The sequence below is a fragment of the Hypanus sabinus genome, chromosome X1, assembly GCF_030144855.1.
Source record: "Hypanus sabinus isolate sHypSab1 chromosome X1, sHypSab1.hap1, whole genome shotgun sequence".
Taxonomy (NCBI): domain Eukaryota; kingdom Metazoa; phylum Chordata; class Chondrichthyes; order Myliobatiformes; family Dasyatidae; genus Hypanus; species Hypanus sabinus.
In genome coordinates, this window is record NC_082738.1 from 9,512,879 (window position 1) to 9,536,419 (window position 23,541).

Sequence of the window (23,541 nt, forward strand, 5' to 3'; positions counted from 1 at the left end):
CTTTTGAAACTTCTTGCGCTTGTGTTTCACTTGTCTAGAAGACACTGAAGGATGGCGAAGGCCTTCTTTGTGACCACATTATTGGCATTTACTGCAAATGGTTTTTTTCATTGGCAGTTTCTTGCATAACACCACACCACAGTTCGAACAAGCTGTGTGTGGCTGCTTGGAGACCTACCAAGTGATAATGTCCTGGGTCACTCGAAACTACATTGATATGGTTCTATTTGACCAGGTTGGAATGGTGTTTGAGTGACAGCTTGTAGAGTCATATCAAGGTGTTGCTCCAGTCTGGCCAGGATCCATTTGTGAATGTCTGTATCACCAAGTGCCTAAAGTCTGCAAATAAAAGTCAGGCGTTTGAACTGTGATTCAGTCATGTTAACCAGCTTGAACATTTCACGTTCACAATTGATGATACTGGCATATGTGATGAAGCCATCAGCATCATGTTTAACGAGTTTTACGTATTGGTACTGAACACTGAAGAGATGACTGCTCTCCAAAAATGCTTGTTAACTGTCAGGCTGTTTCATCAAACAATAGAACACGTGGGGTCTTGGGCAGAATGAAGTTGAAATAATGCTCATGTACCTAATTTTCAGAGCAAAGTATGTGTCTTCCGTGAATTGTCTTTACTGGCAAATTCAACCTGGAATACTGTGTATGTTCATGACATTTGAGCCATGCTCACATGAACTCTGTTCTCTATTTGACACCGTCATCGTTGTACTCCTGATAATCTGCTGGTCAAGGTTTCAATTAACTTCAGCTGGACTGTGTCGATTGAGCTTGCTGCTGTTTTATAATAGTGTGTATGTCTTCTGCTGAAATTGCTATACCGATATAATACAGCCCCTCATCTCTAAATTGTTCTGTTTGCTTGCCTATAACTACTGATGAAACCCGAAGCCAAGAGGCAGAACAAAGCCAGAACATGAAATAAACCTTTATTTAGTAAAACCACACAGCTACAAAGATCTCAAAACTCAACAGTATTTCCCAAAGTACAAGTATTTAAAGAACATTCAAGACACTGATAGAAACAGTGACCTCAGTGAAAGTCAGCCAGGAATTGGTTGTCAGCTGACCAATAGATGTTGGTTGATTTGGCTCGCCATAGCAACCTCCAAGTTCCTATGGAAATCATACACTTCCTACATTTGGACAAACCTCACCATTCCTTAATTGTTGTGAAGTCAAATTTGTGAATTTCCTTCACTAACACCACTGTAATATTTCAGCATTATTTTGGTGAAATACTTATGAATGACCTCAATAAATAATTTTTTGACTTTTCAGCACCTTTTTCATTTTTTTCATATTTCCTGACAACATAGAAGGAAGGCATTTATCCCATCAAGTCTATGCCAGCTCTGAGAACATTCCCATTCCCTGTAAACTTCTCTCCCACCCACACCCCTCCCTTGCAGATTCTCTCGCTCTTACTCAGGTGATAGATTTAAGGAAGCAGTTTATGAAATTGCCAGAAATATTATTTCTATGGGCCTGAGAGTGTGAACAATTTAGGAATCAGCAGAATAGAGCTGACCAAGAAATTGCTAAAGGGAAATTATAATCTGAAATCAACCTGGCAAGGACCTTAAAAACAGTTTGTAAAAGCTTTTATAGTTGTATAAAAAGAAAAATACTAACAAGGACAAATGCAGGTTCCTTTGTAAAAGAGACAGGGAAAATTATAATGGGGAATATTGAAGTGGCAGAGGAATTAACCAGTTGCTTTGCACTTGTCTCCAGAGAAAAAAAGCACACAACACCTGTCAGATATACAACATATTGATGAACCCAGGGTCCAGCCAAGATGAGGAACTGAATAAACTAAATATTGGTCAAAAGTAGTCCCAGAAAAGTTGGTAAGCCCAAAAGCTGATAAGTCCCAGAGTTTTGCTGGTGGCAACTTTGGAGTTGATGGATGCTCTGATACAAATTTGAAAGATTTCTGGATTTATTTGTCTTAAGTGGAGGATAGCAAATGTGACCCAACTATTTAAGAAAGGAGGAAGAAAGAAACTGGTTAAGTACCCACTTGTTAGTCTGATCTTGGTGGACAAGTAGATCCTGGAATCTATAAAAGAGGTTGTAATCCTTGAAGTGATGGATTAAGCAAGGCCAAAATTGATTTATTACAAGAATATAATTTTGATCAATCTCCTGGAACCACTTTGAGGATGTAACACATGGAATAGATAAGGAGGAACAAACAGATGTGTATTTGAATTTTCAGAATGTATTTACTGAAAGTTCACACAGGAGGTTGATCAACAGATTTGCAATGTGTGTAATTAGTGGTTAAATACATTATCTCGACATGCATTCATTAGGCAAAATTAAGTAGAACAGGATTGTATTTTGTGGACTTTCAGACAACACAGACTGATAAATCTGTAGACATGAAAGAGAATAGATTGATGTTGAGATCTTGCTAGAAAATTGAGGCAGATCAGCCATGATCAGGATGAATTGCAGAGCAGGTTGTAAGTGCTGATGGCCCTTTTCTGCCCCTTTCACTTCTGTTGTTAATATCATATTATTTGATAAGTAAACCATTTATAAAAGCTTTCTAAACACTAATCTTGTCTTTAATTCAGGTTACATGATTTCATTTGTCTAATCCTGATCCTGGAGTGTGCTAAAGAGAAAATAGCTGACTATAAACCATATGATTCCTGTTCCTTATACCTTATTAGCAATTTACTTGGATAAAATTTATAAGCCCTCACTTTTTAAGTTGAAATAAAACAGAAGATGGTGGAAATACTCAGCAAGCCAAGCATCAACTGTAGAAAGAGAAAGTCTCAAATCTGAAAAGTTAACTCTGTTTCTTCCACAGATGTTGTCCAATCAGCTAGGTATTTCAAGTGTTTTCTATTTTTATTTGAGAATATGCTCAATGACCATTTGTTCATTTCTGAGAAGAGTTGAGGATTTGTGTACTTCTCCAAAGATCTGAGTGCAAAGGGTAGTGAACAGAACTCTATAAATACAATTCTTGTCTTTGGTGGGGTCATGTGCTTTGGGATAATTTCCATATTGTTTTTTCTCACAAAGCCAGCAAAGTTTGGCGCTGTGAAGTACAACCCAACCTGCAATGTCTTGGATATTTTTACTGGTACCTCTAGGGCAGTATCCTGGAATTTTGTATTCACTGCTTTTAAATGAACAACTAATCACATGGACACAGCAGTTCTACCACCATTCCTTTCATTGTCACAGAAGTGTACTTACTGGCATCATGCACATCTTGACCATAAATTGAGAGTGTTGTAATTAACATTTGTTAAGTATTCTGCATGCTGTAAGGTTCTTTCATCAGCACGTTCAGTCTTTCGTGTGATAGCTCAGGGCAAATATGTTACTTTAAGAAAGAAAGGAAATGATAGCAATTCTGGGAACCATGGTTACCAAGAGATATAGATAGATAGACACTTTATTGATCCCAAGGGAAATTACAGTGTCACAGTACCTGTCCAAGTGCACAAATATAAAAATATTAGAAGAGAAGTAAGGAAGAATAAAAATAAGTTACCTTAAAAATAAGATGTACAAGATTTACAAGTCAAATATTACAAGATCACTTGCCTGTCTATAGGTTGACCCATTATAGAGCTGGGTAGGGATGACCTCATGTAGTGCACTTTGGAGCAGCGCAGTTGTCTTAGTCATTACTGAAAATGCTCCTTTGTTCTGCCAAGGTGGCATGCAGAAACATTGTCCAGAATTGTCAGGATTTTCCAGAGGGTCTTTGTTCTACCACAGCCTCCAGTGTGTCCAGTCAACCACCGCATAGAAGATTGTCATGGCGACAACAAACTGGTAGGACATGTGAAGGAGAGGCCTGCATTCTCCAAGGGACCTCAGACTCCTCAGGAAGTAGATTCAATCTGGCCCTTCTTGTACACAGTCTCTCTGTCTGTCACCCAGGTGCACCCCTAGGTACTTGTAGGTCCTCACCACATTCACCATCAATAGTAACAGAGAGCATTGCAGGCTTAGTCTTCCTCACGTCCATCACCATCTTCTTTGTCTTACTGATGTTGAGCTGCAGATGATTCAGCTTGCACCATTTGACAGAAGTCCACCACCAGGGCCCTGTATTCGTCCTCCTGTCCTCCTTTTATACACCTAACTATTGATGAATTGTTGATGACATGACTCGATGTTATATCTAAAGGTATACAGGGTAAACAGGAAGGAAGCCAGTATAGTCATCTATGGGGCCCCAGTGCTATTTATAGCTATGTCTGATACTAGTGCTAGATATCAAGCGCTAGATTTAAAGCGCACACACACTCATAGACTTAACACAGAATGAATGAGTCATCTAGTATAATTCTGAAAATTGGATTGTGTTTCCCAGCGTTTTGCATTTGTGCATCTGCCACAATATACACAGCAGGTGTGTGCCATATTGAATTATTTGTGATTCGATTTGGAATCAGGAAATTTTGAGATTATTTTGGATTAAATTGGATAAATTGTCCCTGGAGCAACTAGTAGCTCAAGGCAGCTAGGTCACATTGCAATCCCAAATGGGATTCTTGGATTCTCTGCCCATTATATGTGTCTCTATCTCTGATATTACCCCTACCCCCTGTATTTGATCAGTCCATGCTCTGAATTGTCACTCCTCTAATCCTCTATCTAACTCAGCAGAAACATGATCAAATTTACTCTTAGCCACAGCACCCTTGCATCCAGCCCTTCCCTCAGTTTGTGTTCAGGACTGTGTCCCACACCCCCATCAAGGCATACAACCGCCACCCCTTTTTCCATCCTCTGCCTTTCTCCACAGATGGATCTTGACCTGCTGTATATTTCTGGCAACTTTCCTGTTTTTATTTTATCAAGTGTACCTTCAGTGAGTTATGTTTAACTTTTTGACATTCTAGCTTGCTGCCAAGGAGCAGTAGAAAAACTGCTTCCAACTACTGCTGTTAATGTGCTGTGCAGATGGATTATCTTAAGTTTTCCCAATCAATTATAATTGGCTTCATACCAAGGTTAGCATAAATGCACGTGTGACTTTTCAGTGCGGGGCACAGTGGGTAGATGCAATGTGCTGTTTCCAGTCTTTTATTACATACATAGCAGGCTGTCTTCAGGAAGGAGGTTTCTGATGACTTGGATCGAATGGTATCTTTTTTTTAAAAAAGACACGGGTTGACAAATGCTGTAATTTTATTGTTTTTGTAAATATTCCTGAAATGCAGAGATATTTAAAAAAGAATGAAAATTAAATAATCAAATAAACAGTTAAAGATGAAAAAGAGTAAGTAATAAAAAACTTGAAGTGCAAATGACTGAAATTTAAAACTACAGAATAAATAAAAATAACCCTTGTTTCTGCTATGCATTATAGTTCACTGCTGTGCAGTCCTTTTTGAAGTCAGTGGAATCTCAGATGCTTGCCAGGTCTAACTTGGCACAAGATCAGAGACCATGGATGTTGCCTGACCTGCTGAGTTCTTCCAACATTTTGTGTGTGTTGCTTTGGATTTCCAGCATCTGCAGAATCTCTTGTGTTTACAAGATCAGAGGGGTGCTTTCTGCAGCATCATTATAGGAGAATCTCAGCAAGACAGGTATCTTCCTGGGGATACCAGAATCAAGGCGACTATGACTTAATCTTTTCAAATCTGTCAATAGGATAGGATGTTCCAAACCTACTGCTATTTAAATGTCTGAACATTTTTTGTAGCCAGTGAGATACCGTCCATAACAGCAACATAAGTTTTAGATGCAATAAAGTAAATACATTTAAAAACTTTGAATGAGTTAAGAAGGATGCAAGTAGTATTGCTGTTTCTGATGTCAGAAGCCTGTGTTGAAAATGAACTTGCTGACCATTAATGAATCTCAGGAGCAAAAACCTGAAAGAGCTGGAGGTCTGAGATGAAACAAAATGCTGAGTCAGGCATCATCTAGTCAGCTACTCAAGCATCATCTATAGAGAGAGGAGGCCTCTTGCCAGTTTTGTTTCCTGAAATGTTAACTCTGTTTACCTGTCTATGGATGCTGCCTAACCAGCATTTTTCTGTAACATGCTATAACAAACGTTCATGCTATAATGCATTTTTGACAGTTCCCAAATAGTGCATTACAGTGAGATTGTTAGTATGAACACTATGATAAGACTATTAGTGCAATAGTGAATGTTTGTGCTGATTTTTTTCATGTTTCTTTGCAGAGTGATTACCTTTTTCTTTTATTTTAATTTATGACATATTTGTATGGTGCTGTATCATAAATTCCCCACTCTGACCTTTTACCTCTTCTCACCTACTTATTACTTCCTCATGGGTTTCCTCCCTCCTTCAGTTTCTCCCATGGTCAACTCTCCTCTCTTATCAGATTCCTTCCTGCCCAGCCCATGAACTTTCTCACCCACCTGCTTTCACCTATCACATTCTAGCTATCCTCGTTCCCCTCCTTCCACCTTTTTATTCTAGCATCTTCCCCCCTTCCTTTCCAATACTGAAGAAGGGTCTCATCCTGAAACGAAAGCAGTCTGATCATTTCCATAAATGCTGCCTCACCTGCTTTGTTCCTCCAGTATATTGTGTGTTTCGCTTTGATATTATATCAGCCTTGAACAACAGTGGTTTTCTTTATCTCATTTAGAAAAATAACTTTAACATACACCAAATTATTTTCAGAGCACCCAATTCCATTAAAGTGTTTTTTTAAATTCATTTTTCCAGAAGCCAGCATTTATTGTCTGTCTGTAATTACCCTTTGAGCTGCCATTTTGAATTGCTGCAGTTTAACTGTTGATACTGCCACAGTGCTGTTAGGTAGCGAATACCAGGATTTAGACTGTGTTTATGGTTTGAGAGTGGAGGGGAATCTGCAGCTGATGGGGCGGAACAGTTGCGTAGTGGGTGGAGTAATGCTTTGCAGCAGCAGCAATTCATTTCTTGCAGCTGCCTGTAAGGAGTTTGCACGTTCTTCCCATGACCACAAGGATTTGCTCTGGGTACAGATTAAGACCATAAGATATAGGAGCAGAAGGAGGCCATTTAGCCCATCGAGTCTGCTGTGCATTCAATTATGGGCTGATGCAATTCTTCCAGTCATCCCCACTCCCCTGCTTTCACCCCATACCCTTTGATACCCTGGCTAATCAAGAACCTATCTATCTCTGCCTTAAATACACCCAATGACTTGGCCTCCACAGCTGCTCGTGGCAACAAATTCCACAGATTTACCACCCTCTGACTAAAGTAATTTCTCCGCATCTCTGTTCTAAATGGGCATCCTTCAATCCTGAAGTCCTTGACTCCCCTACCATGGGAAAAAACTTTGCCATATCTAATCTGTTCAGGCATTTTAACATTCTGAATGTTTCTATGAGATTCCCCCTCATTCTCCTGAACTCCAGGGAATACAGCCCAAGGCCAGATGTTCTTCTTACGGTAACTCTTTCATTCCTTGAATCATTCTCATGAATCTTCTCTGAACCCTGTCCAATGTCAGTATATCCTTTCTAAAATAAGGAGCCCAGAACTGCACACAATACTCCAAGGGTGGTCTCTCGAGTGCCTTATAGAGCCTCAGCATCACATTCCTGCTCTTGTATTCTATACCTCTAGAAATAAATGCCAACATTGCATTTGCCTTCTGCACCACCGACTCAACCTGGAGTTTAATCTTTAGGATCTCCCACACAAGGACTCCAAAGTCCCTTTGCATCTCTGCATTTTGAATTCTCTCCCCATAAAGTAATAGTCTGCCCATTTATTTCTTCTACCGAAGTGCATGACCATACACTTTCCAACATTGTATTTAATTTGCCACTTCTTTGCCCATTCCCCTGAACTATCTAAGTCTCTCTGCAGGCTTTCTGTTTCCTCAACACCACCTGCTCCTCCACTTATCTTTGTACCATCGGCAAAGTTGGCCTCAAAGCCATCAATCCCATAGTCCAAATCATTGACATACATCATAAAATAAACAGCGGTCCCAAACTGACCCCTGTGGAACTCCACTGGTAACCAGCAACTTTCTGTTTTCTGCCGATCAGCCAGTGCTCCACCCATGCTAGTAACTCCCCTGTAATTCCATGGGCTCTTATATTGCTAAGCAGCCTCATGTGTGGCACCTTGTTAAAGGCCTTTTGAAAATCCAAGTACACCACATCTACTGCATCTCCTTTGTCTAGCCTGCTTGTAATTTCCTCAAAAAATTGCAGAAGGTTTGTCAGACAGGATTTTCCTTTCAGGAAACCATGCTGGCTTTGGCCTATCTTGTCATGTGCCTCTAGGTACTCCATAATATCAACCCTAACAATCCATTCCAACAACTTCCCAACCACTGATGTCAGACTAACAGGTCTATAGTTTCCTTTCTGCTGCCTCCCACCCTTCTTAAATAGCAGAGTAACATTTACAATTTTCCAGTCATCTGGTACAATGCCAGAATCTATCGATTCTTGAAGGATTATTGTTAGTGCCTCCACAAACTCTCCAGCTACTTCCTTCAGAACCCGAGGGTGCATTCCATCAGGTCCAGGGGATTTATCCACCCTCAGACCATTAAGCTTCCTGAGCACCTTCTCAATCGTAATTATCACTGTACATACTTCACTTCTCTGACACTCTTGAATGTCCAGTATACTGCAGATGTCTCCCACTGTGAAGACTGATGCAAAATACACATTCAGTTCCTCTGCCATCTCTGCATCTCTCATTATGATATCTCCAGCGTCATTTTCTATTGGGCCTATATCTACCTTCAACTCTCTTTTACCCTTTATATACTTAAAAAAAGGTTTTAGTATCTTCTTTGATATGAGTTGCCAGCTTCCTTTCATAATTCATCTTTTCCTTCCAAGCAACCTTCTTAGTTCCCTTCTGCAAGTTTTTAAAAGCTTCCCAATCCTTTATCTTCCCTCTGGCTTTGGCTTCCTTGTATATCCTCTCTTCTGGTTTTACTTTGACTCTGACTTCACTTGTCAGCCATGGTAGTATCCTTTTTCCATTCAAAAATTTCTTCTTACTTGGAATATATCTGTCTTGTACTTCCCTCATTTTTCGCAGAATTTCCAGCCATTGCTGCTCTGCTGTCCTTCCTGCTAATGTCCCTTTCCAATCAACTTTAGCCATTTCTCCTCTCATGCCATTGTAATTTCCTTTATTCCACTGAAATACCGACACATTGGAATTTAGTTTCTCCTTCTCAAATTTCAAAGTGAATTCAATCATATTGTGATCACTGTTCCCTAAGGGTTCCTTAACCTTAAGCTTTCTTATCACCTCCGGATCATTGCACAACACCCAATCCAGCACAACCAATCCCTTAGTGCAGGGGTGTCAAACTCAAATACACAGTGGGCCAAAGTTCAAAAATCGGTACAAGTCGAGGGCCGGACTGGTTCAGCGTTTATTGCAAAACTTATTGAAATGAATTTATTACACATATTAACCTGGAACTAACAAAGCTTAGGTTATTGCCTACAAAAACAACATTGAACATTAAATAAATAAAAAATCAGTTGTATTTATCTCTTATGGCTTTATCTGCAGCTTTTCCGGAGTAATTTCTAATGAAAACATTTTTCCACAGGCCAACACTCTGTGATTCACACTAGTCTAAGCCAGATACTTGGCATCTCATCTTGGATGCAAGTTCATCAATGTTTGGAGTCAGGCTCTGAGCTGAGGAAATCCTCAGAATTGAGTGAAGGTGTTCATCAGAAAGACGACTCCTGTGTGATGTTTTGTTTTTCTTCATCAAAGAGAACAGTTGTTCACACAGATATGTGCTGCCAAACATAGAGATCATTTGAGCAACTTGGGTACGCAACTGGGGCATTGTGTCGGGAATGAAACGTAGAAACTATGCAGTGCCCACCGAGTCATACTTTGCCTTGAGTGTGTCACTACATTGGAGTTCAATCAGCTCCATTTGTAAGTTGGTTGGTGCGCTTGCCACGTCAGCTGCAAATGGATTACTCAGCAGTTCAAACCTGCTTTTTTGGGCTTCAAAGTCGGCAAATCGCCTTGTGAAGTCGGCACCAAGTATGCTAAGTTTTTCAGCAAACTTTGCACGTGGGAACACTGCGGTAGAAACCTGCTCTTTCATAGTTTGGCAACACGGAAAATGGCTCAAGTTTTCTGGCTGCATCTGCGTCTCCCATAGGCGCAGCTTGGCTTTAAAAGCCCTCACTGCAGCGTACATGTCTGTGATCACACGACCCCGCCCCTGAAGCTGCAGGTTGAGCGCATTGAGATGGCTCGTGATGTCACACAGAAACACCATTTCACAAAGCAACTTTTTATCCCGGAGCTCTGTTGTGTCTTTCCCTTTGCTTTCCATGAACTGACAGATCTCCTCACACAACTTTTCAGCACTTTTCCTTGGCTTAACCATCACACCTCTGTGTGATAGGGCAAATCATTATATTCTGAACCCAACTCCTCCAGAAACGACTTGAACTCGCGGTGATTTAAACCTTTGGCTCTTATGAAGTTAACTGCTCGTGTTATGGTGCTCATTATACGTTCCATTTTCAAGGCTTTGCCACACAACGATTCCTGGTGTATGATGCAGTGATAAGCTGTCAGCTCACTTGCGCCGTTTTCCTCCCGCATCTTCTCCCGGATCCTGCCCACCAATCCACTCTTTTGACCGCACATTGCGGTCTTCTGTTTCTTGTCCAGATGCTTGTATTTGTCGTGGTGTTTCGTTTCATAGTGTTGTCTTACGTTATATTCTTTAATTACAGACACACCGTCTCCGCACACAAGACAAACAGGTTTGCCCTTTATATCTGCGAACATATACTCTGCCTCCCACCTGCCTTGAAAACCTCTGTTTTCAAAGTTCACCTTTCGTTCAGCCATTTTTGGGGTGAGGGATAGCTGAAAGTTGACCACATGTGACTAGCGCCATAAGGATGCTGATGAGAGAGTAAGGCAAGCGCGAGCAATGCACTGGCAGTGCATTGTGGGATTTGTAGTATTAGTGGTGCATGCAATATACCGGCGGGCCAGCTCTAATAGAAAAAAAATGTATTCATTAATGATATTCAGGAAATAAACCAGGGAAACCGAATAAACACTAAAAGCCCTGAAAACCTGGTACCTGAATAAACTCAGCATTATCCATATCATACGCCATAAGCGCTTCGATTACTGGGGCCAGCTTTAATAGTAATTAGATATTATCTCGCGGGCCAAAGATAATTCCACTGCGGGCCGGATTTGGCCCGCGGGCCTTGAGTTTGACATATATGCCCTAGTGGGCTCAACAACAAGCTGTTCTAAAAAGCCATCCCTTAGACATTCTTCAAATAGTTAGTAGGTTAATTGGTCATGTGGGTGTAATTGGGAGGCACAAACTCATTGTGCTGGAAGAGTCTGTTACCATGCTGTATCTCCAAATAGATAGAAACATATCTATGAGAAGGTGTGTTGCTACTAACCAATATTCATTAGGTGGAGACTTATTTCACAATTATAACAAATATTTCTGAGTTCTGATGAAGGGTCTTGGCCCGAAACATCAACTGTTTATTCCCATCCAGACCTGCTGAGTTCCTTCAGCATTTTGTGTGTGTTATTCTGGATTTCCAGCATCTGCAGGATCTTTTGTGTTTATAAGAAATATTTATATTTAATCCACAGTGGAATAAGGAACTGATTTTTTAGCTCAGGGTTCTGTAAAGGTACTTTGATGGTTTAATTATTTGAGCACATGTAATAGTAAATCAGTGTCTTGGTGTATTTTTGGTCATATTTTACTATTGATCTGCTTTCCCAAACAAAGGAAGTGCCCTATTCAAGGATTACACCAATATATCCTGAAGCAACTGATTCTTAAGCAGTGTTTGTAGAGATCTGTGGACATATTGTCTGGTGAGTTTCTAATCAGGATAATAGTTCCTGCAAAGAGGGGTACTTGGAAGGACAGGGTAATAAATAACTAGTAACACTCGTGAAAACACACATTAATCTGCTCGCTTTGTGTACTATTCCATAAACTGAGAAAGGACACATTGAGTTTCTGCAGAAGTTGCTGACATTCTGTACTTGTAAATGTCCAGAAAGGGATTTATTGATAGGGATGTAACTAAAACCATTGTTAAAATAACAGATGTTTAAGAAATAACAGGAGGTAGGTAATGGTCAAAAGAATTTCAGGACAAACTGAGATTGAATGGATGTTACAGCTGTTACTGCGCAGTAAGGAAATGTTTTGTGTTATTTTTAGGCTCCATTTTCATTGTCTATGTGTTTTAGTTTTTAACGCTGTACGCACCGTGAGCTAAGGAATTAATGCCATACTTTGCTGATGACAATTTACATACTGTATATCATTATTTAATCTTTATTTTAGTTCCAATTTGGGCAGCATGGTAGCGTGGCGGTTTGCGCGACACTATTACAGCTTGGGGCGTTCTGGAGTTCAGAACTCATTTCTGGCACTGTTCTGTGAAGAGTCTTTGTACACCCTCTCTGTGGAATGGGGTGGGTTATTCCCAGGTCCTCCAGTTTCCTACCACAGTCCAATGATGTACTGGGTAGGTTAATTAGTCATTGTAAATTGTCCTCTGATTAGGTAAGGGTTGATTGAGTTTGTCAGGGATTGCTGAGGCTACGTGGCACGAAGGGCCAGAAAGACCTATTCCACACGGGACCACTAAATAAATAAATAGATACATTTCAAATACAAATTTTAACTGATTATTTTTGGCATTAAAGCCGCTTCCACATATTTAAAAGCATTTATGTATTTAAAGAAAAATACACTTGCTGTGGTGCACTGAAATTCTATGGATTCTGTTAAGGCCATAAGATATAGCAGAATTAGGCATTTGGCCCATTGAATCTGCTCTGCCATTTCACCATAGCTGATCCATTTTTCCTCTCAGCCCCAATCTCCTTCCTCCTCCCTGTATTCCTTCATGCCCTGATCAAAATCAATTAACCCATTAGTTTGTTCATATAGTTTCTATATGAATTTAGATATGTTGACAAGCTTGATGACCAAAACAGGAATCATTGAGCAACTCAATATAGGAGCAAGCTATTCAGCCATCAGATCCTGTTTCACTGAAGCTGAGGTGGCTGGCCTCCTATGGCCACATCCATCTCCCTTTCCTGGACATGACCCAAAGGAAGCTCTTCCCTTTGTTCCTCCCTGACTTCAACATTACTTGAAGTCCCAAAATGCGACACTTGGTCAAATGCTGCCTGAGACCTAAGTGCAGACTTTCTCCCTGATCTCTGCAGTTTATCTGTCTCATTCACATTTTGACCAATGCTGTAATGAAATCTAGCATGGGATGGTCTTATTGGAAGATAAATTGATTAGTCAGTGTCACTTCACTTCTTAACCAATTAATATTTTAAGTTAAATTCCATTTCCTGAACTTTAATAAGAGAAAGCAAAAGTAACCTCAAAACCTGGGCTGTATTTGCAACTTTCTGATCAGAAATATAAGACATTTGACTGTTCAAATAGTGTAGTGCAGGTAGATAATGAGGTGCAAGGGCCATGCTAAGTTAGACAGTGAGGTCAAGTTCACCTTCAGTGTATGGGATGGAAAGGGAGAAGAGAGAATATCTGGGGTGGGAGGGGCCATTGATAATGATTGTTGCTTTACCAAGGCAGTGAGGAGTGTAGACAGAGTCCATGGAGGGAGGCTGGTTTCTGTGATGTACTGAGCTGTGTTCCAAATTCAGTCACTTGTGTGACTTATAGAAGTACCTGCAGTTTCCATGAACTTGCTGTCCACGTGTTTCTGAGTAGCAATGGTAATCAGTTTTGGAGTCATCTCAAACTAACCTAGATAGGTAAGTTGAAGCTCAAAGGTGTTGAATATTTAGAATGTTTTGCCCTGGATGGTGCTGATTTCTTAAATATTATTGAAGCTGTACTCATCAAAGCAAATGGAGAAAATTGCTTTAAATTCTTGAGTTGAGTTGCGATGGTATGTCCTGTTGACCGGGTAATGAATTGCTTTGTAGCAGCTGTTTGTTTCATAGACATTGTTTATTCCGTCACTACTTCTCAGCCAGTCGCAAATCCGGTGTAAATTTGCTTAAATCACAGAGGTAGATGCAGCCTGTGACCTGCTGCTTTGTGGGTCCTAGGTTCATTAGACAATATGATAAATGGATTTGAGTTGATGCTAAGAATTTCAAAGCTGTTCAACCATATTAAAGAGTTTCCTTCCTTTGAAAGTTGAATGATGGCAACAATCTGCTAAAAGCCTTAAATACTCCATATTGTTTTCATAACAGTGTCTTCCTAGGATCAGCTAGTCAAGAAGAGCAAATTATATCCGAAACTTACATTAAAGTTTACTTTAAGAATAAGGGTTTTAGAAAGTGATTTAAAGATTTTTCACACCCACTTTGGAAAAAAGCTGCCAATTTATGTCATGTGTACTTTTTTTCCAGAGATTGTGAACTAGAAGTTTTGGCAATTTTAAAAAGTTACATTTCTCAAAATGTTTTAATTGATCAAACATTTTCTGGTTCCTCTTTCATGGTACAGACTTCTGCTGAGACTCAGAGAATCAGCCCCTGCTCCACCTTGACCAGCAGCACGGCATCGCCACCTGCTAACAGTCCCTGTTCTACACTACCACCTGTTAGTACTTCTGCAAATGTTAAGGATTGCTCTTATGGAACTGTCACCAGCCCAACTTCCACACTGGAGAGCAGGGACAGTGGTATTATTGGTGAGTTCTTCTAAAGTAAATCTCTGTGTTAATTCTTCAGCATGGACCTCCTTTATAAATATGAGGAGAGTAATGTATGCTCAAGCTATATTTAAAATAATAATGTCTAGACTAAGATAGCAAGACAACCTAGTATTTACTATGTTAGCTAGTAAAATCATACTTTGGATAATTGGTCTATTACTAATTTACTTTAGTTATATAAATTGACTAAGTTGTGATAAACAGTGTTTACTCTTTAGTTGTCAATAATACATTAATGGCATTCTGTCTTTAATTCTGTCAATAAGTGTACATGTGCAGAATGTTTACTGTGGTTGGTAAAGTGAACCATTTAACCAGAGTATCATGCACTCATTCAAGTGGGCTGTATAGAAATTTATCATTTCCACAGGTAGCTGCTCTTTTTACACTAATCCCAAAATGTTTTATTTTTTATGTTTTGATTGTACTTGGGAGATTGGCTATTTTGCTTCAATCACTTCAACTTGGAAGGTTTGATTCTTTTCAAAATGTCACAATCATGGCATAAAAGTTACTCAACATCAGCAAAACTAATAAGAGCTTGATTATTGACAAAAAGTCTTTGACAAAACCTTTGACAAGGTTCCGCATGGAAGGTTAGTTAGGAAGGTTCAATTGTTAGGTATTAATATTGAAGTAGTAAAATGGATTCAGCAGTGGCTGGATGGGAGATGCCAGAGAGTAGTGGTGGATAACTGTTTGTCAGGTTGGAGGCCGGTGACTAGTGGTGTGCCTCAGGGATCTGTACTGGGTCCAATGTTGTTTGTCATAAACATTAATGATCTGGATGATGGGGTGGGTAAATTGGATTAGTAAGTATGCAGGTGATACTAAGGTAGGTGGCGTTGTGGTGAATGAAGTAGGTTTTCAAAGCTTGCAGAGAGATTTAGGCCAGTTAGAAGAGTGGGCTGAAAGATGGCAGATGGAGTTTAATGCTGATAAGTGTGAGGTGCTACATTTTGGTAAGAATAATCCAAATAGGACATACATGGTAAATGGTAGGGCATTGAAGAATGCAGTAGAACAGAGTGATCTAGGAATAATGGTGCATAGTTCCCTGAAGGTGGAATCTCATGTGGATAGGGTGGTGAAGGAAGTTTTTGGTATGCTGGCCTTTATAAATCAGAGCATTAAGTATAGGAGTTGGGATGTAATGTTAAAATTGTACAAGGCATTGGTGAGGTCAAATTTGGAGTATTGTGTACAGTTCTGGTCACCGAATTATAGGAAAGCTATCAACAAAATAGAGAGAGTACAGAGAAGATTCACTGGAATGTTACCTGGGTTTCAGCACCTAAGTTACAGGGAAAGGCTGAACAAGTTAGGTCTTTATTCTTTGGCGTGTAGAAGGTTGAGGGGGGACTTGATAGAGGTATTTAAAATAATGAGGGGGATAGATAGAGTTGACGTGGATATGCTTTTTCCATTGAGACTAGGGGAGATTCAAACAAGAGGACATGAGTTAAGGGGCTAAAGTTTAGGGGTAACACAAGGGGGAACTTCTTTACTCAGAGAGTGGTAGCTGTGTGGAACGAGCTTCCAGTAGAAGTGGTAGAGGCAGGTTCAGTATTGTCATTTAAAGTAAAATTGGATAGGTATATGGACAGGAAAGGAATGGAGGGTTATGGGCTGAGTGCGGGCCAGTGGGACTAGGTGAGAGTAAGCATTCGGCACGGACTAGAAGGGCCCAGATGGCCTGTTTCCGTGCTGTAGTTATTATATGGTTATATTGACCACAGGAGGAAGAAACTGGAGGCCTCATTAAGGGATTGGAGGTGGAGAGGTTTGGTAACTTTAAATTCTTTGGCGTTATCATATCAGAGGATTTGGCTTGGGACCAACATGTAAATGCCATCACTAGGAAGGCACAGCAACACCTTTACTGTCTTAGAAGTTTGAGTAGATTCGGCATGTCAGCTAAAATTTTGAATAACTTCTATAGATGAACAGTGGAGAGTATTCTTACTGGTTGCATCATGGTCTGGTATTGAAATGCTAATGCCCATGAAACTAAAAGACTACAAAAGTGATGGACACAGCCCAGTTCATCACAGGCAAAATCCAGGCATTGAGCACATGTACAAGGAATGCCACCACAAGAAAGCAGCATCCATCCACCATCCTCACTATGTTCTCTTCTCACTGCTGCCATTGGGAAGGAAGTAGAGGTGCCTTAAGTGCCACACCACCAGGTTCAGGAACTGTGTTTACCTTTCAACCATCAGGCTCTTGAACTTGCATGGATAACTTCACTCACCTCAACTCTCAGCTGATTCATGCAGATTGATTTTTGCCAGTGTTTGATTGTATGTAGCTTTTCATGGATTCCATTCTATTTCTCTGTTCTACTTGAATGCCTACAAGAAAATGCATCTCAAGGTAGTACATGGTGACATACACATATAATACTTTGATAACAAATTTATTTTGAATGTTTAACTTTTGGCCCATGGAGTCTGCTTAGCCATTTCATCATGGCTGATTTATTTTTCACTCTCAACCCCATTTTCCTGTAACCTTTGACACTCTTATTAATGAAGAACTTATCAACCTCCACTTTAAATATACCCAATGACTAAGCCTTCTCAGCCACCTGTGGCAATGACTTCCACAGATTCACCACCCTATGGCTAAAGAAATGCATATTGAATCCCCCGTGTTGCAGGGGATTGCTTTGAATCGGTGGACGGGGTCGGAGGACCTTTACACAACTGTAATACTGACACATCAGATTTCAGCTTCTTCCTCTCAAATAATTTATCATATGATTACTGCCACTCCTGGTTTCCTAACGTAAAAATCCCTAAACTAATCTTGTTCGTTGCAGAAACCTAAATCCAGAATTGCCTTTTCCCTAGTGCCCTGTCAACCATAAGATGCTCTAAAAAGACATCTTGTAGGCACTCTACTAATTCCTTCTCTTGGAATCCAGTGCCAAATGCATATTGAAGTTTCTCCATGATCACTATAACATTCATCATCATTATTGTGTGCCTTCTTGTATTATGTAGGCGATCATGGTCTTTCTATGACCATGATTGTTCTTGACAAATTTTTCTACAGAAGTAGTTTGCCAATGCTTTCTTCTGGGCAGTGTCTTTACAAGACAGATGTAAAGGTGACCCCAGCCATTATCAATATTCTTCAGAGATTGTCTGCCTGGCATCAGTGGGTGTATAACCAGGACTTGTGATGTGCACCAGCTGCTCATACGACCATCCACCACCTGCTCCCATGGCTTCATGGCTTCAGGCGGTTATGTAGGTGCGACACCTTGCCCAAGGGTGATCTGCAGGCTAGTGGAGGGAAGGAGCACCTTACACCTCCTTTGGTAGAGATGTACTGTATGTCCAACCCCGCCACTATAACATTGGCTTTCTTATGTGCCTTTCCTGTCTCCAAGTGTAATTTATATTCCATATCCTGGCTGCTATTTGGAGGCTCTATGTACAGTGGCATGCAAAAGTTTGGGCACCCCTGGTCAAAATTTCTGTTACTGTTAAGTGAGTAGAAGATGAACTAATCTCCAAAAGTCATAAAGTTAAAGATGGAACATTCTTTTCAACATTTTAAGCAAGATTAGTGTATTATTTTTGTTTTGTACAATTTTAGAGTGGAAAAAAGGAAAGGAGCATCATGCAAAAGTTTGGGCACCCCAAGAGATTTGAGCTCTCAGATAACTTTTACCAAGGTCTCGACCTTAATTAGCTTGTTAGGGCTATGGCTTGTTCATAGTCATCGTTAGGAAAGGCCTGGTGATGCAAATTTCAAAGCTTTATAAATGCCATGACTCCTCAAACCTTGTCCCAACAATCAGCAGCTATGGGCTCCTCTAAGCAGCTGTCTAGCACTCTGAAAATTAAAATAAATGATGCCCACAAAGCAGGAGAAGGCTATAAGAAGATAGCAGAGCATTTTCAGGTAGCTGTTTCCTCAGTTTGTAATGTAAATAAGAACTAGCAGTTAACAGGAACGGTGGAGGTCAAGTTGAGATCTGGAAGACCAAGAAATCTTTCCGAGAGAACTGCTTGTAGGATTGCTAGAAAGTCAAATCAAAACCCCTGTTTGACTGCAAAAGACCTTCAAGAAGATTTAGCAGACTCTGGAGTGGTGGTGCACTGTTCTACTGTGTAGCGACACCTGCACAAATATGACCTTCATGGAAGAGTCATCAAAAGAAAGCCTTTACTGTGTTCTCACCACAAAATTCAGTGTCAGAAGTCTGCAAAGGAACATCTAAACAAGCCTGATGCATTTTGGAAACAAGTCCTGTGGACTGATGAATTGAAAATAGAACTTTTTGGCCGCAATGAGCAAAGATCTGTATAGAGAAAACAGGGTGCAGAATTTCATGAAAAGAACACCTCTCCAACTGTTAAGCACGGGGGTGGATTGATCATGCTTTGGGCTTGTGTTGCAGCCAGTAACATGGGGAACATTTCACTGGTAGAAGGAAGAATGAATTCAATTAAATATGGAAGCAAACATCATACCGTCTGTGAAATAGCTGAAGATGAAAAGAGGATGGCTTCTACAACAGGATAATGATCCTAAACACACCCCAAAATCCACAATGGACTACCTCAAGAGGCGCAAGCTAAAGGTTTTGCCATGGCCCTCACAGTCCGCCAACCTAGACATCGTCGAAAATCTGTGGATAGACCTCAAAGGAGCAGTACATGCAAGACAGCCCAAGAATCTCACAGAACTTGAAGCCTCTTACAAGGAAGAATGGGCGAAAATCCCCCAAACAAGAATTGAAAGACTCTTAGCTGGCTGCAGAAAGCGTTTACAAACGGTAATACTTGCCAGAGGGGGTGTTACTAAGTCCCCACCATGCAGGGTGCCCAAACTTTTGCTTCGGGCCCTTTTCCTCTTTTGTTATTTTGAAACTGTAAAAGATGGAAATAAAAAAGTAATCTTGCTTAAAGTATTAAAGAAATGTGTCATCTTTAACTTTATGCCTTTTGGAAATCAGGTAATCTTTTACTCGCTTGGCTATTCAGAGTAACATTAATTTTGACCGGGGTGCCCAAACTTTTGCATGCCACTGTAATCCCATCAGGCTCTTTTATGCTTACAGTTTCTTAACTTTACCCACAAGGATTTTGCATCTTCTCATCCTATGCCACATCCTGCTGATGATTTGATTTCATTCTTTAGCAACAGTCACATTACTAATCTAACTGCCTTCACGATAGGATGTGTGTCCATGGATATTTGGCACCCAGCTATGATCTTCATCTAACTGCGACTCTGTGATGCCCACAAAACCGTACTTGCCAATTTTTAACTGCGCGATAAACTCATCTACCTTGTTTTGAATATTGTTTGTGTTCAAGTATAGCATTTCAGTCCTGTAGCACCATCCCCTCTTCTCAAATTTGTCTACATATTACCTGAAGTTAAATTCTTATCCCGTTCTAATTTTTCTGTCTTTTTTTATTCAAGATTCTTCAGTCACCTCTCCTGCACTCTCCTTCCCTTTTACTTAATCCATACTTTTCTGATCTGTTGAACCCACTCCCCTAATATCTAGAATCGCAGTTGTGCAATTTACCTAGCCTCTGTTCCAGAATGGTTCAGGTGTAGCACATACCATTGATTCAGTTCCTGCCTTCCCAAATACTAGAGCCAGTGTCCCACAAGTTCATACAACACACACAAAATACTGGTGGAACAGGATGAAGGGTCTGGGCCCGAAACGTCAACAGCTGCTTGGCCTGCGGTGTTCCACCAGCCTTTTGTGTGTGTTGTTTGAATTTCCAGCATCTGCAGATTTCCTCATGTCCCACAAGTTCTTACCAAATTCTCCCACACTAATCTTTGAGCTACATCTTTAAGACTAATCTTTAAGATTCCCTAATCTTACTAACCTTAGGCCAATTTGCATGTGGCTGACGTAACAATCCGGAGATTATTGCCTTTTGGTTCTGCTTTTTAATTTAGTGCCTAGCTATTTAAATTGCCTCAGCAGAACCTCCTTCCTTGTTCTACCTACCTCATTGGTACCCACATGGACCATAACAACTGGCTCTTTCCCCTCCCACTCCAGGTTCAGGTCAGCTGTGATGTCCCAATCCCATGCACCAGGCAATCAACACAGCCTTCAAGGTTCTTGATCCTTGTAACAGAAACCTGATGACAGTGGGGAAGAAAATGTTTCTAAAACATTGAGACTTCTATACGTCATATCTGATGGTTGAAATGAGAAGAGGTCATGTCCTGGGTGGGTGAAGATCCTTAATGATGGGTGTCACCTTCAGGAGGCATTGCCTTTTGAAGAAGTCCTTGATGGCTTGTGGGAAGAATCTCATACCTGTTGGACAATCACAAGGGCTGAACTCCTCCAGGACTATCTCTTGGATCCCCTTACCTGCCTCACTGATAGTCACCCCATTTTGTCCATGGCCATAGACCGAATTTGAAGTAGTTTATCTGATGGGTGTGACTGCCCCCTAAAATGTACCCAGTTAACTCCCCATCCCCACACCCTCCCTGATGCGTCGCGGTGTTTGAAACTCAAGATCCCAGGTCGCCAACTTTGAACCTAATTTCCTTGATCACTGATGCGGTCACCAGCAACTACAATGGGAACCACCAGCTTCCATGGTTGCTGCAAATGTGGTCACCAGGAATCACAATAGGGTCCACCACCTCCCACGTAATGCAGTTATAACACATCGCCTGATCCTGCATCCGTACTTGATTTAATTAGTTGGAATTTGGTGTCTTTTCATTTAATTACTATGTTGTCAGTAACCTTGCTGCAGTCTCAGCTACAAGCCAGAGGCATTAGTCTGTTCAGTATTTAAAAGAGGAAAGGATATTCATTTGGTATTTTTAGCAGATTTGTGAAAATATAAGAGGTTGGGGCATAGATATGTAGTGTATTTGACAAACTGTGAATGTTTCAGACTCTTCTGATGCAGCATTTATGTATTCTATATGGGCATAAACATATTTTCATGTGAATAGAAAGAATGATTGAGACAGACTGAGACTGTAATAGAATCAGGCCATTTGGCCCATCGAGTCTGTTCCACTATTTGATCATGGCTAATTTATTTTTGTAAAATGTAAGAAATAGTAGGAGTTGAAATTTGGAATTTGGTCCTTGGTACTCCTCTGCCATTCAACCAAATCAGTGCCTCATTTGGCCTAGGTCTGGTATTCATTCCTTCCTTTAGTGTCCAGAAATCTATCAATCTTGGCTGAATATAGTCAGTCACTAAACATCTACAGCCCTCCAGCACATAGCCAGGCCTGTCATCCCTGGAACTGACCGGGTGAATTTTTGCTGCCCTCTTCAAACATATCCTACAGCATATTGTGTGTGTTCGGTTTTTTTTAGCAGGTGACCTAATTTGTACACAGTGTTGCAGATGTGGTCTTACAAAGGCAAAGTTGTAGCAAGCCTCATCAACAACAGTGATGAGTTGGAGTACAGAGAGGAAATGGAGCAGCTGGTAGATTGGAGTGAAAATGACATCCTAAGTCTTAACGTGGAGAAGACCAAGGAAATGATTAGGAAGGTGCAAATGAGCTATCCCCCCCCTGCACATACACGGCTCCTCTGTAGAGAGAATTAAGTGCACCAACTTCCTGGGAGCTCACATTATGGACATCCTCACCTGGGCTCTAAATATCACCTCCCTGAATAAGAAGGCACAACAGCGCCGCCACTTCCTGAGGAGATTGAGACAAGTGAGGCTCTGCCCCCCCCAACCCCCATCTTAACTGCATTTTAGAGGAGCACCTTCGAGAGCATCCTGACAAGCTGCATCTCCCTCTGGTCTTGGAGCAGCAGAGCATCGGACCATAGGACTGTGAGAACAGCTGAGAGGATCATGGGGTCTCCCTACCATCCCTTGGGGATGTTTATCAGGAGTGCTCTATACACAGGGCCCTTAGTATTATCAAGGATTCAAGCTGTCCATCCGGTATCCTCTTTGACTTTCTAGAATCAGGGAGGAGACTGTGATGCATAAAAGAACAGTCAGGATGAGAAACAGCTTCTTCCCTCAGTCTTCATTAGGGCATTACGTGTCACCGGATAATTTATACTCTACCCTACAATATTTAATTTATGTACTTTGTTTATCATGCGTAATTCATTTGTAGATTTAATTCTTACTTTCCTAAGTTATTGTGAGTTATGTGTACTACTGTGCTTTACACCCTGGTCCAGAGAAAAATTGTCCCATTTCGATGGTATATAGTAAAATGACAATAAGCTTGACTTGACTTGACTTTACTCTTGAATTCAAATCCTCTTGCGAAAAAGATGACATTGCATTTGACTTCCTAAATGCCTACCACATGTGCATGTTTGTGTTCATGTCCCAATTTCTTGCTATTTAAAAAAAATTGCAGCATTTATGTTTCTTCTATTGAAGTGGATATTAATATGTTTTCCACATTGTTATGCTGTTGCCCACTCACTTGAGGATGTATCTTATCCATATCCTCTTGAAGTCTCTGTTTCCTCATTACTACTTGTATTCCAACTTAAATTTCATGTAACTAGAAAACTTGGAAGTATTACATTTGATTCCTAAGCCAAATTGTTGATGTAATTTTTATATAGTTGGGTTGGGGCACAAAAACTGATTCCTGTGGTACCTCAGGAGGCGCAGCTTGTCATGTAAAATATATTGTGTTTATTCCTACTGTGTACAAATTTGTTTAGAAATTCTGAATCCTTACTGAGAAATCCATGTGCTTTAACCTTGTTTACTGATCTATGTGGGTCCTAATAAAACCGTTCTGAAAATCCAGATACACCATGTCCACCGATACAT

General features: G+C 40.5%; 1 protein-coding gene across 3 annotated transcripts in view; it reads left to right on the top strand.

Moving 5' to 3' along the window:
- The window catches only part of LOC132384559 (protein TANC2-like), a 764,460-nt gene that overhangs the window by 471,816 nt on the left and 269,103 nt on the right, over positions 1-23,541 (top strand). For all 3 annotated transcript variants that reach the window (XM_059955744.1, XM_059955745.1, XM_059955743.1), the window contains one exon: positions 14,527-14,713. In XM_059955744.1, coding sequence (XP_059811727.1) covers positions 14,527-14,713 — 187 coding nt within the window. The remainder of the gene's footprint in view (positions 1-14,526; positions 14,714-23,541) is intronic.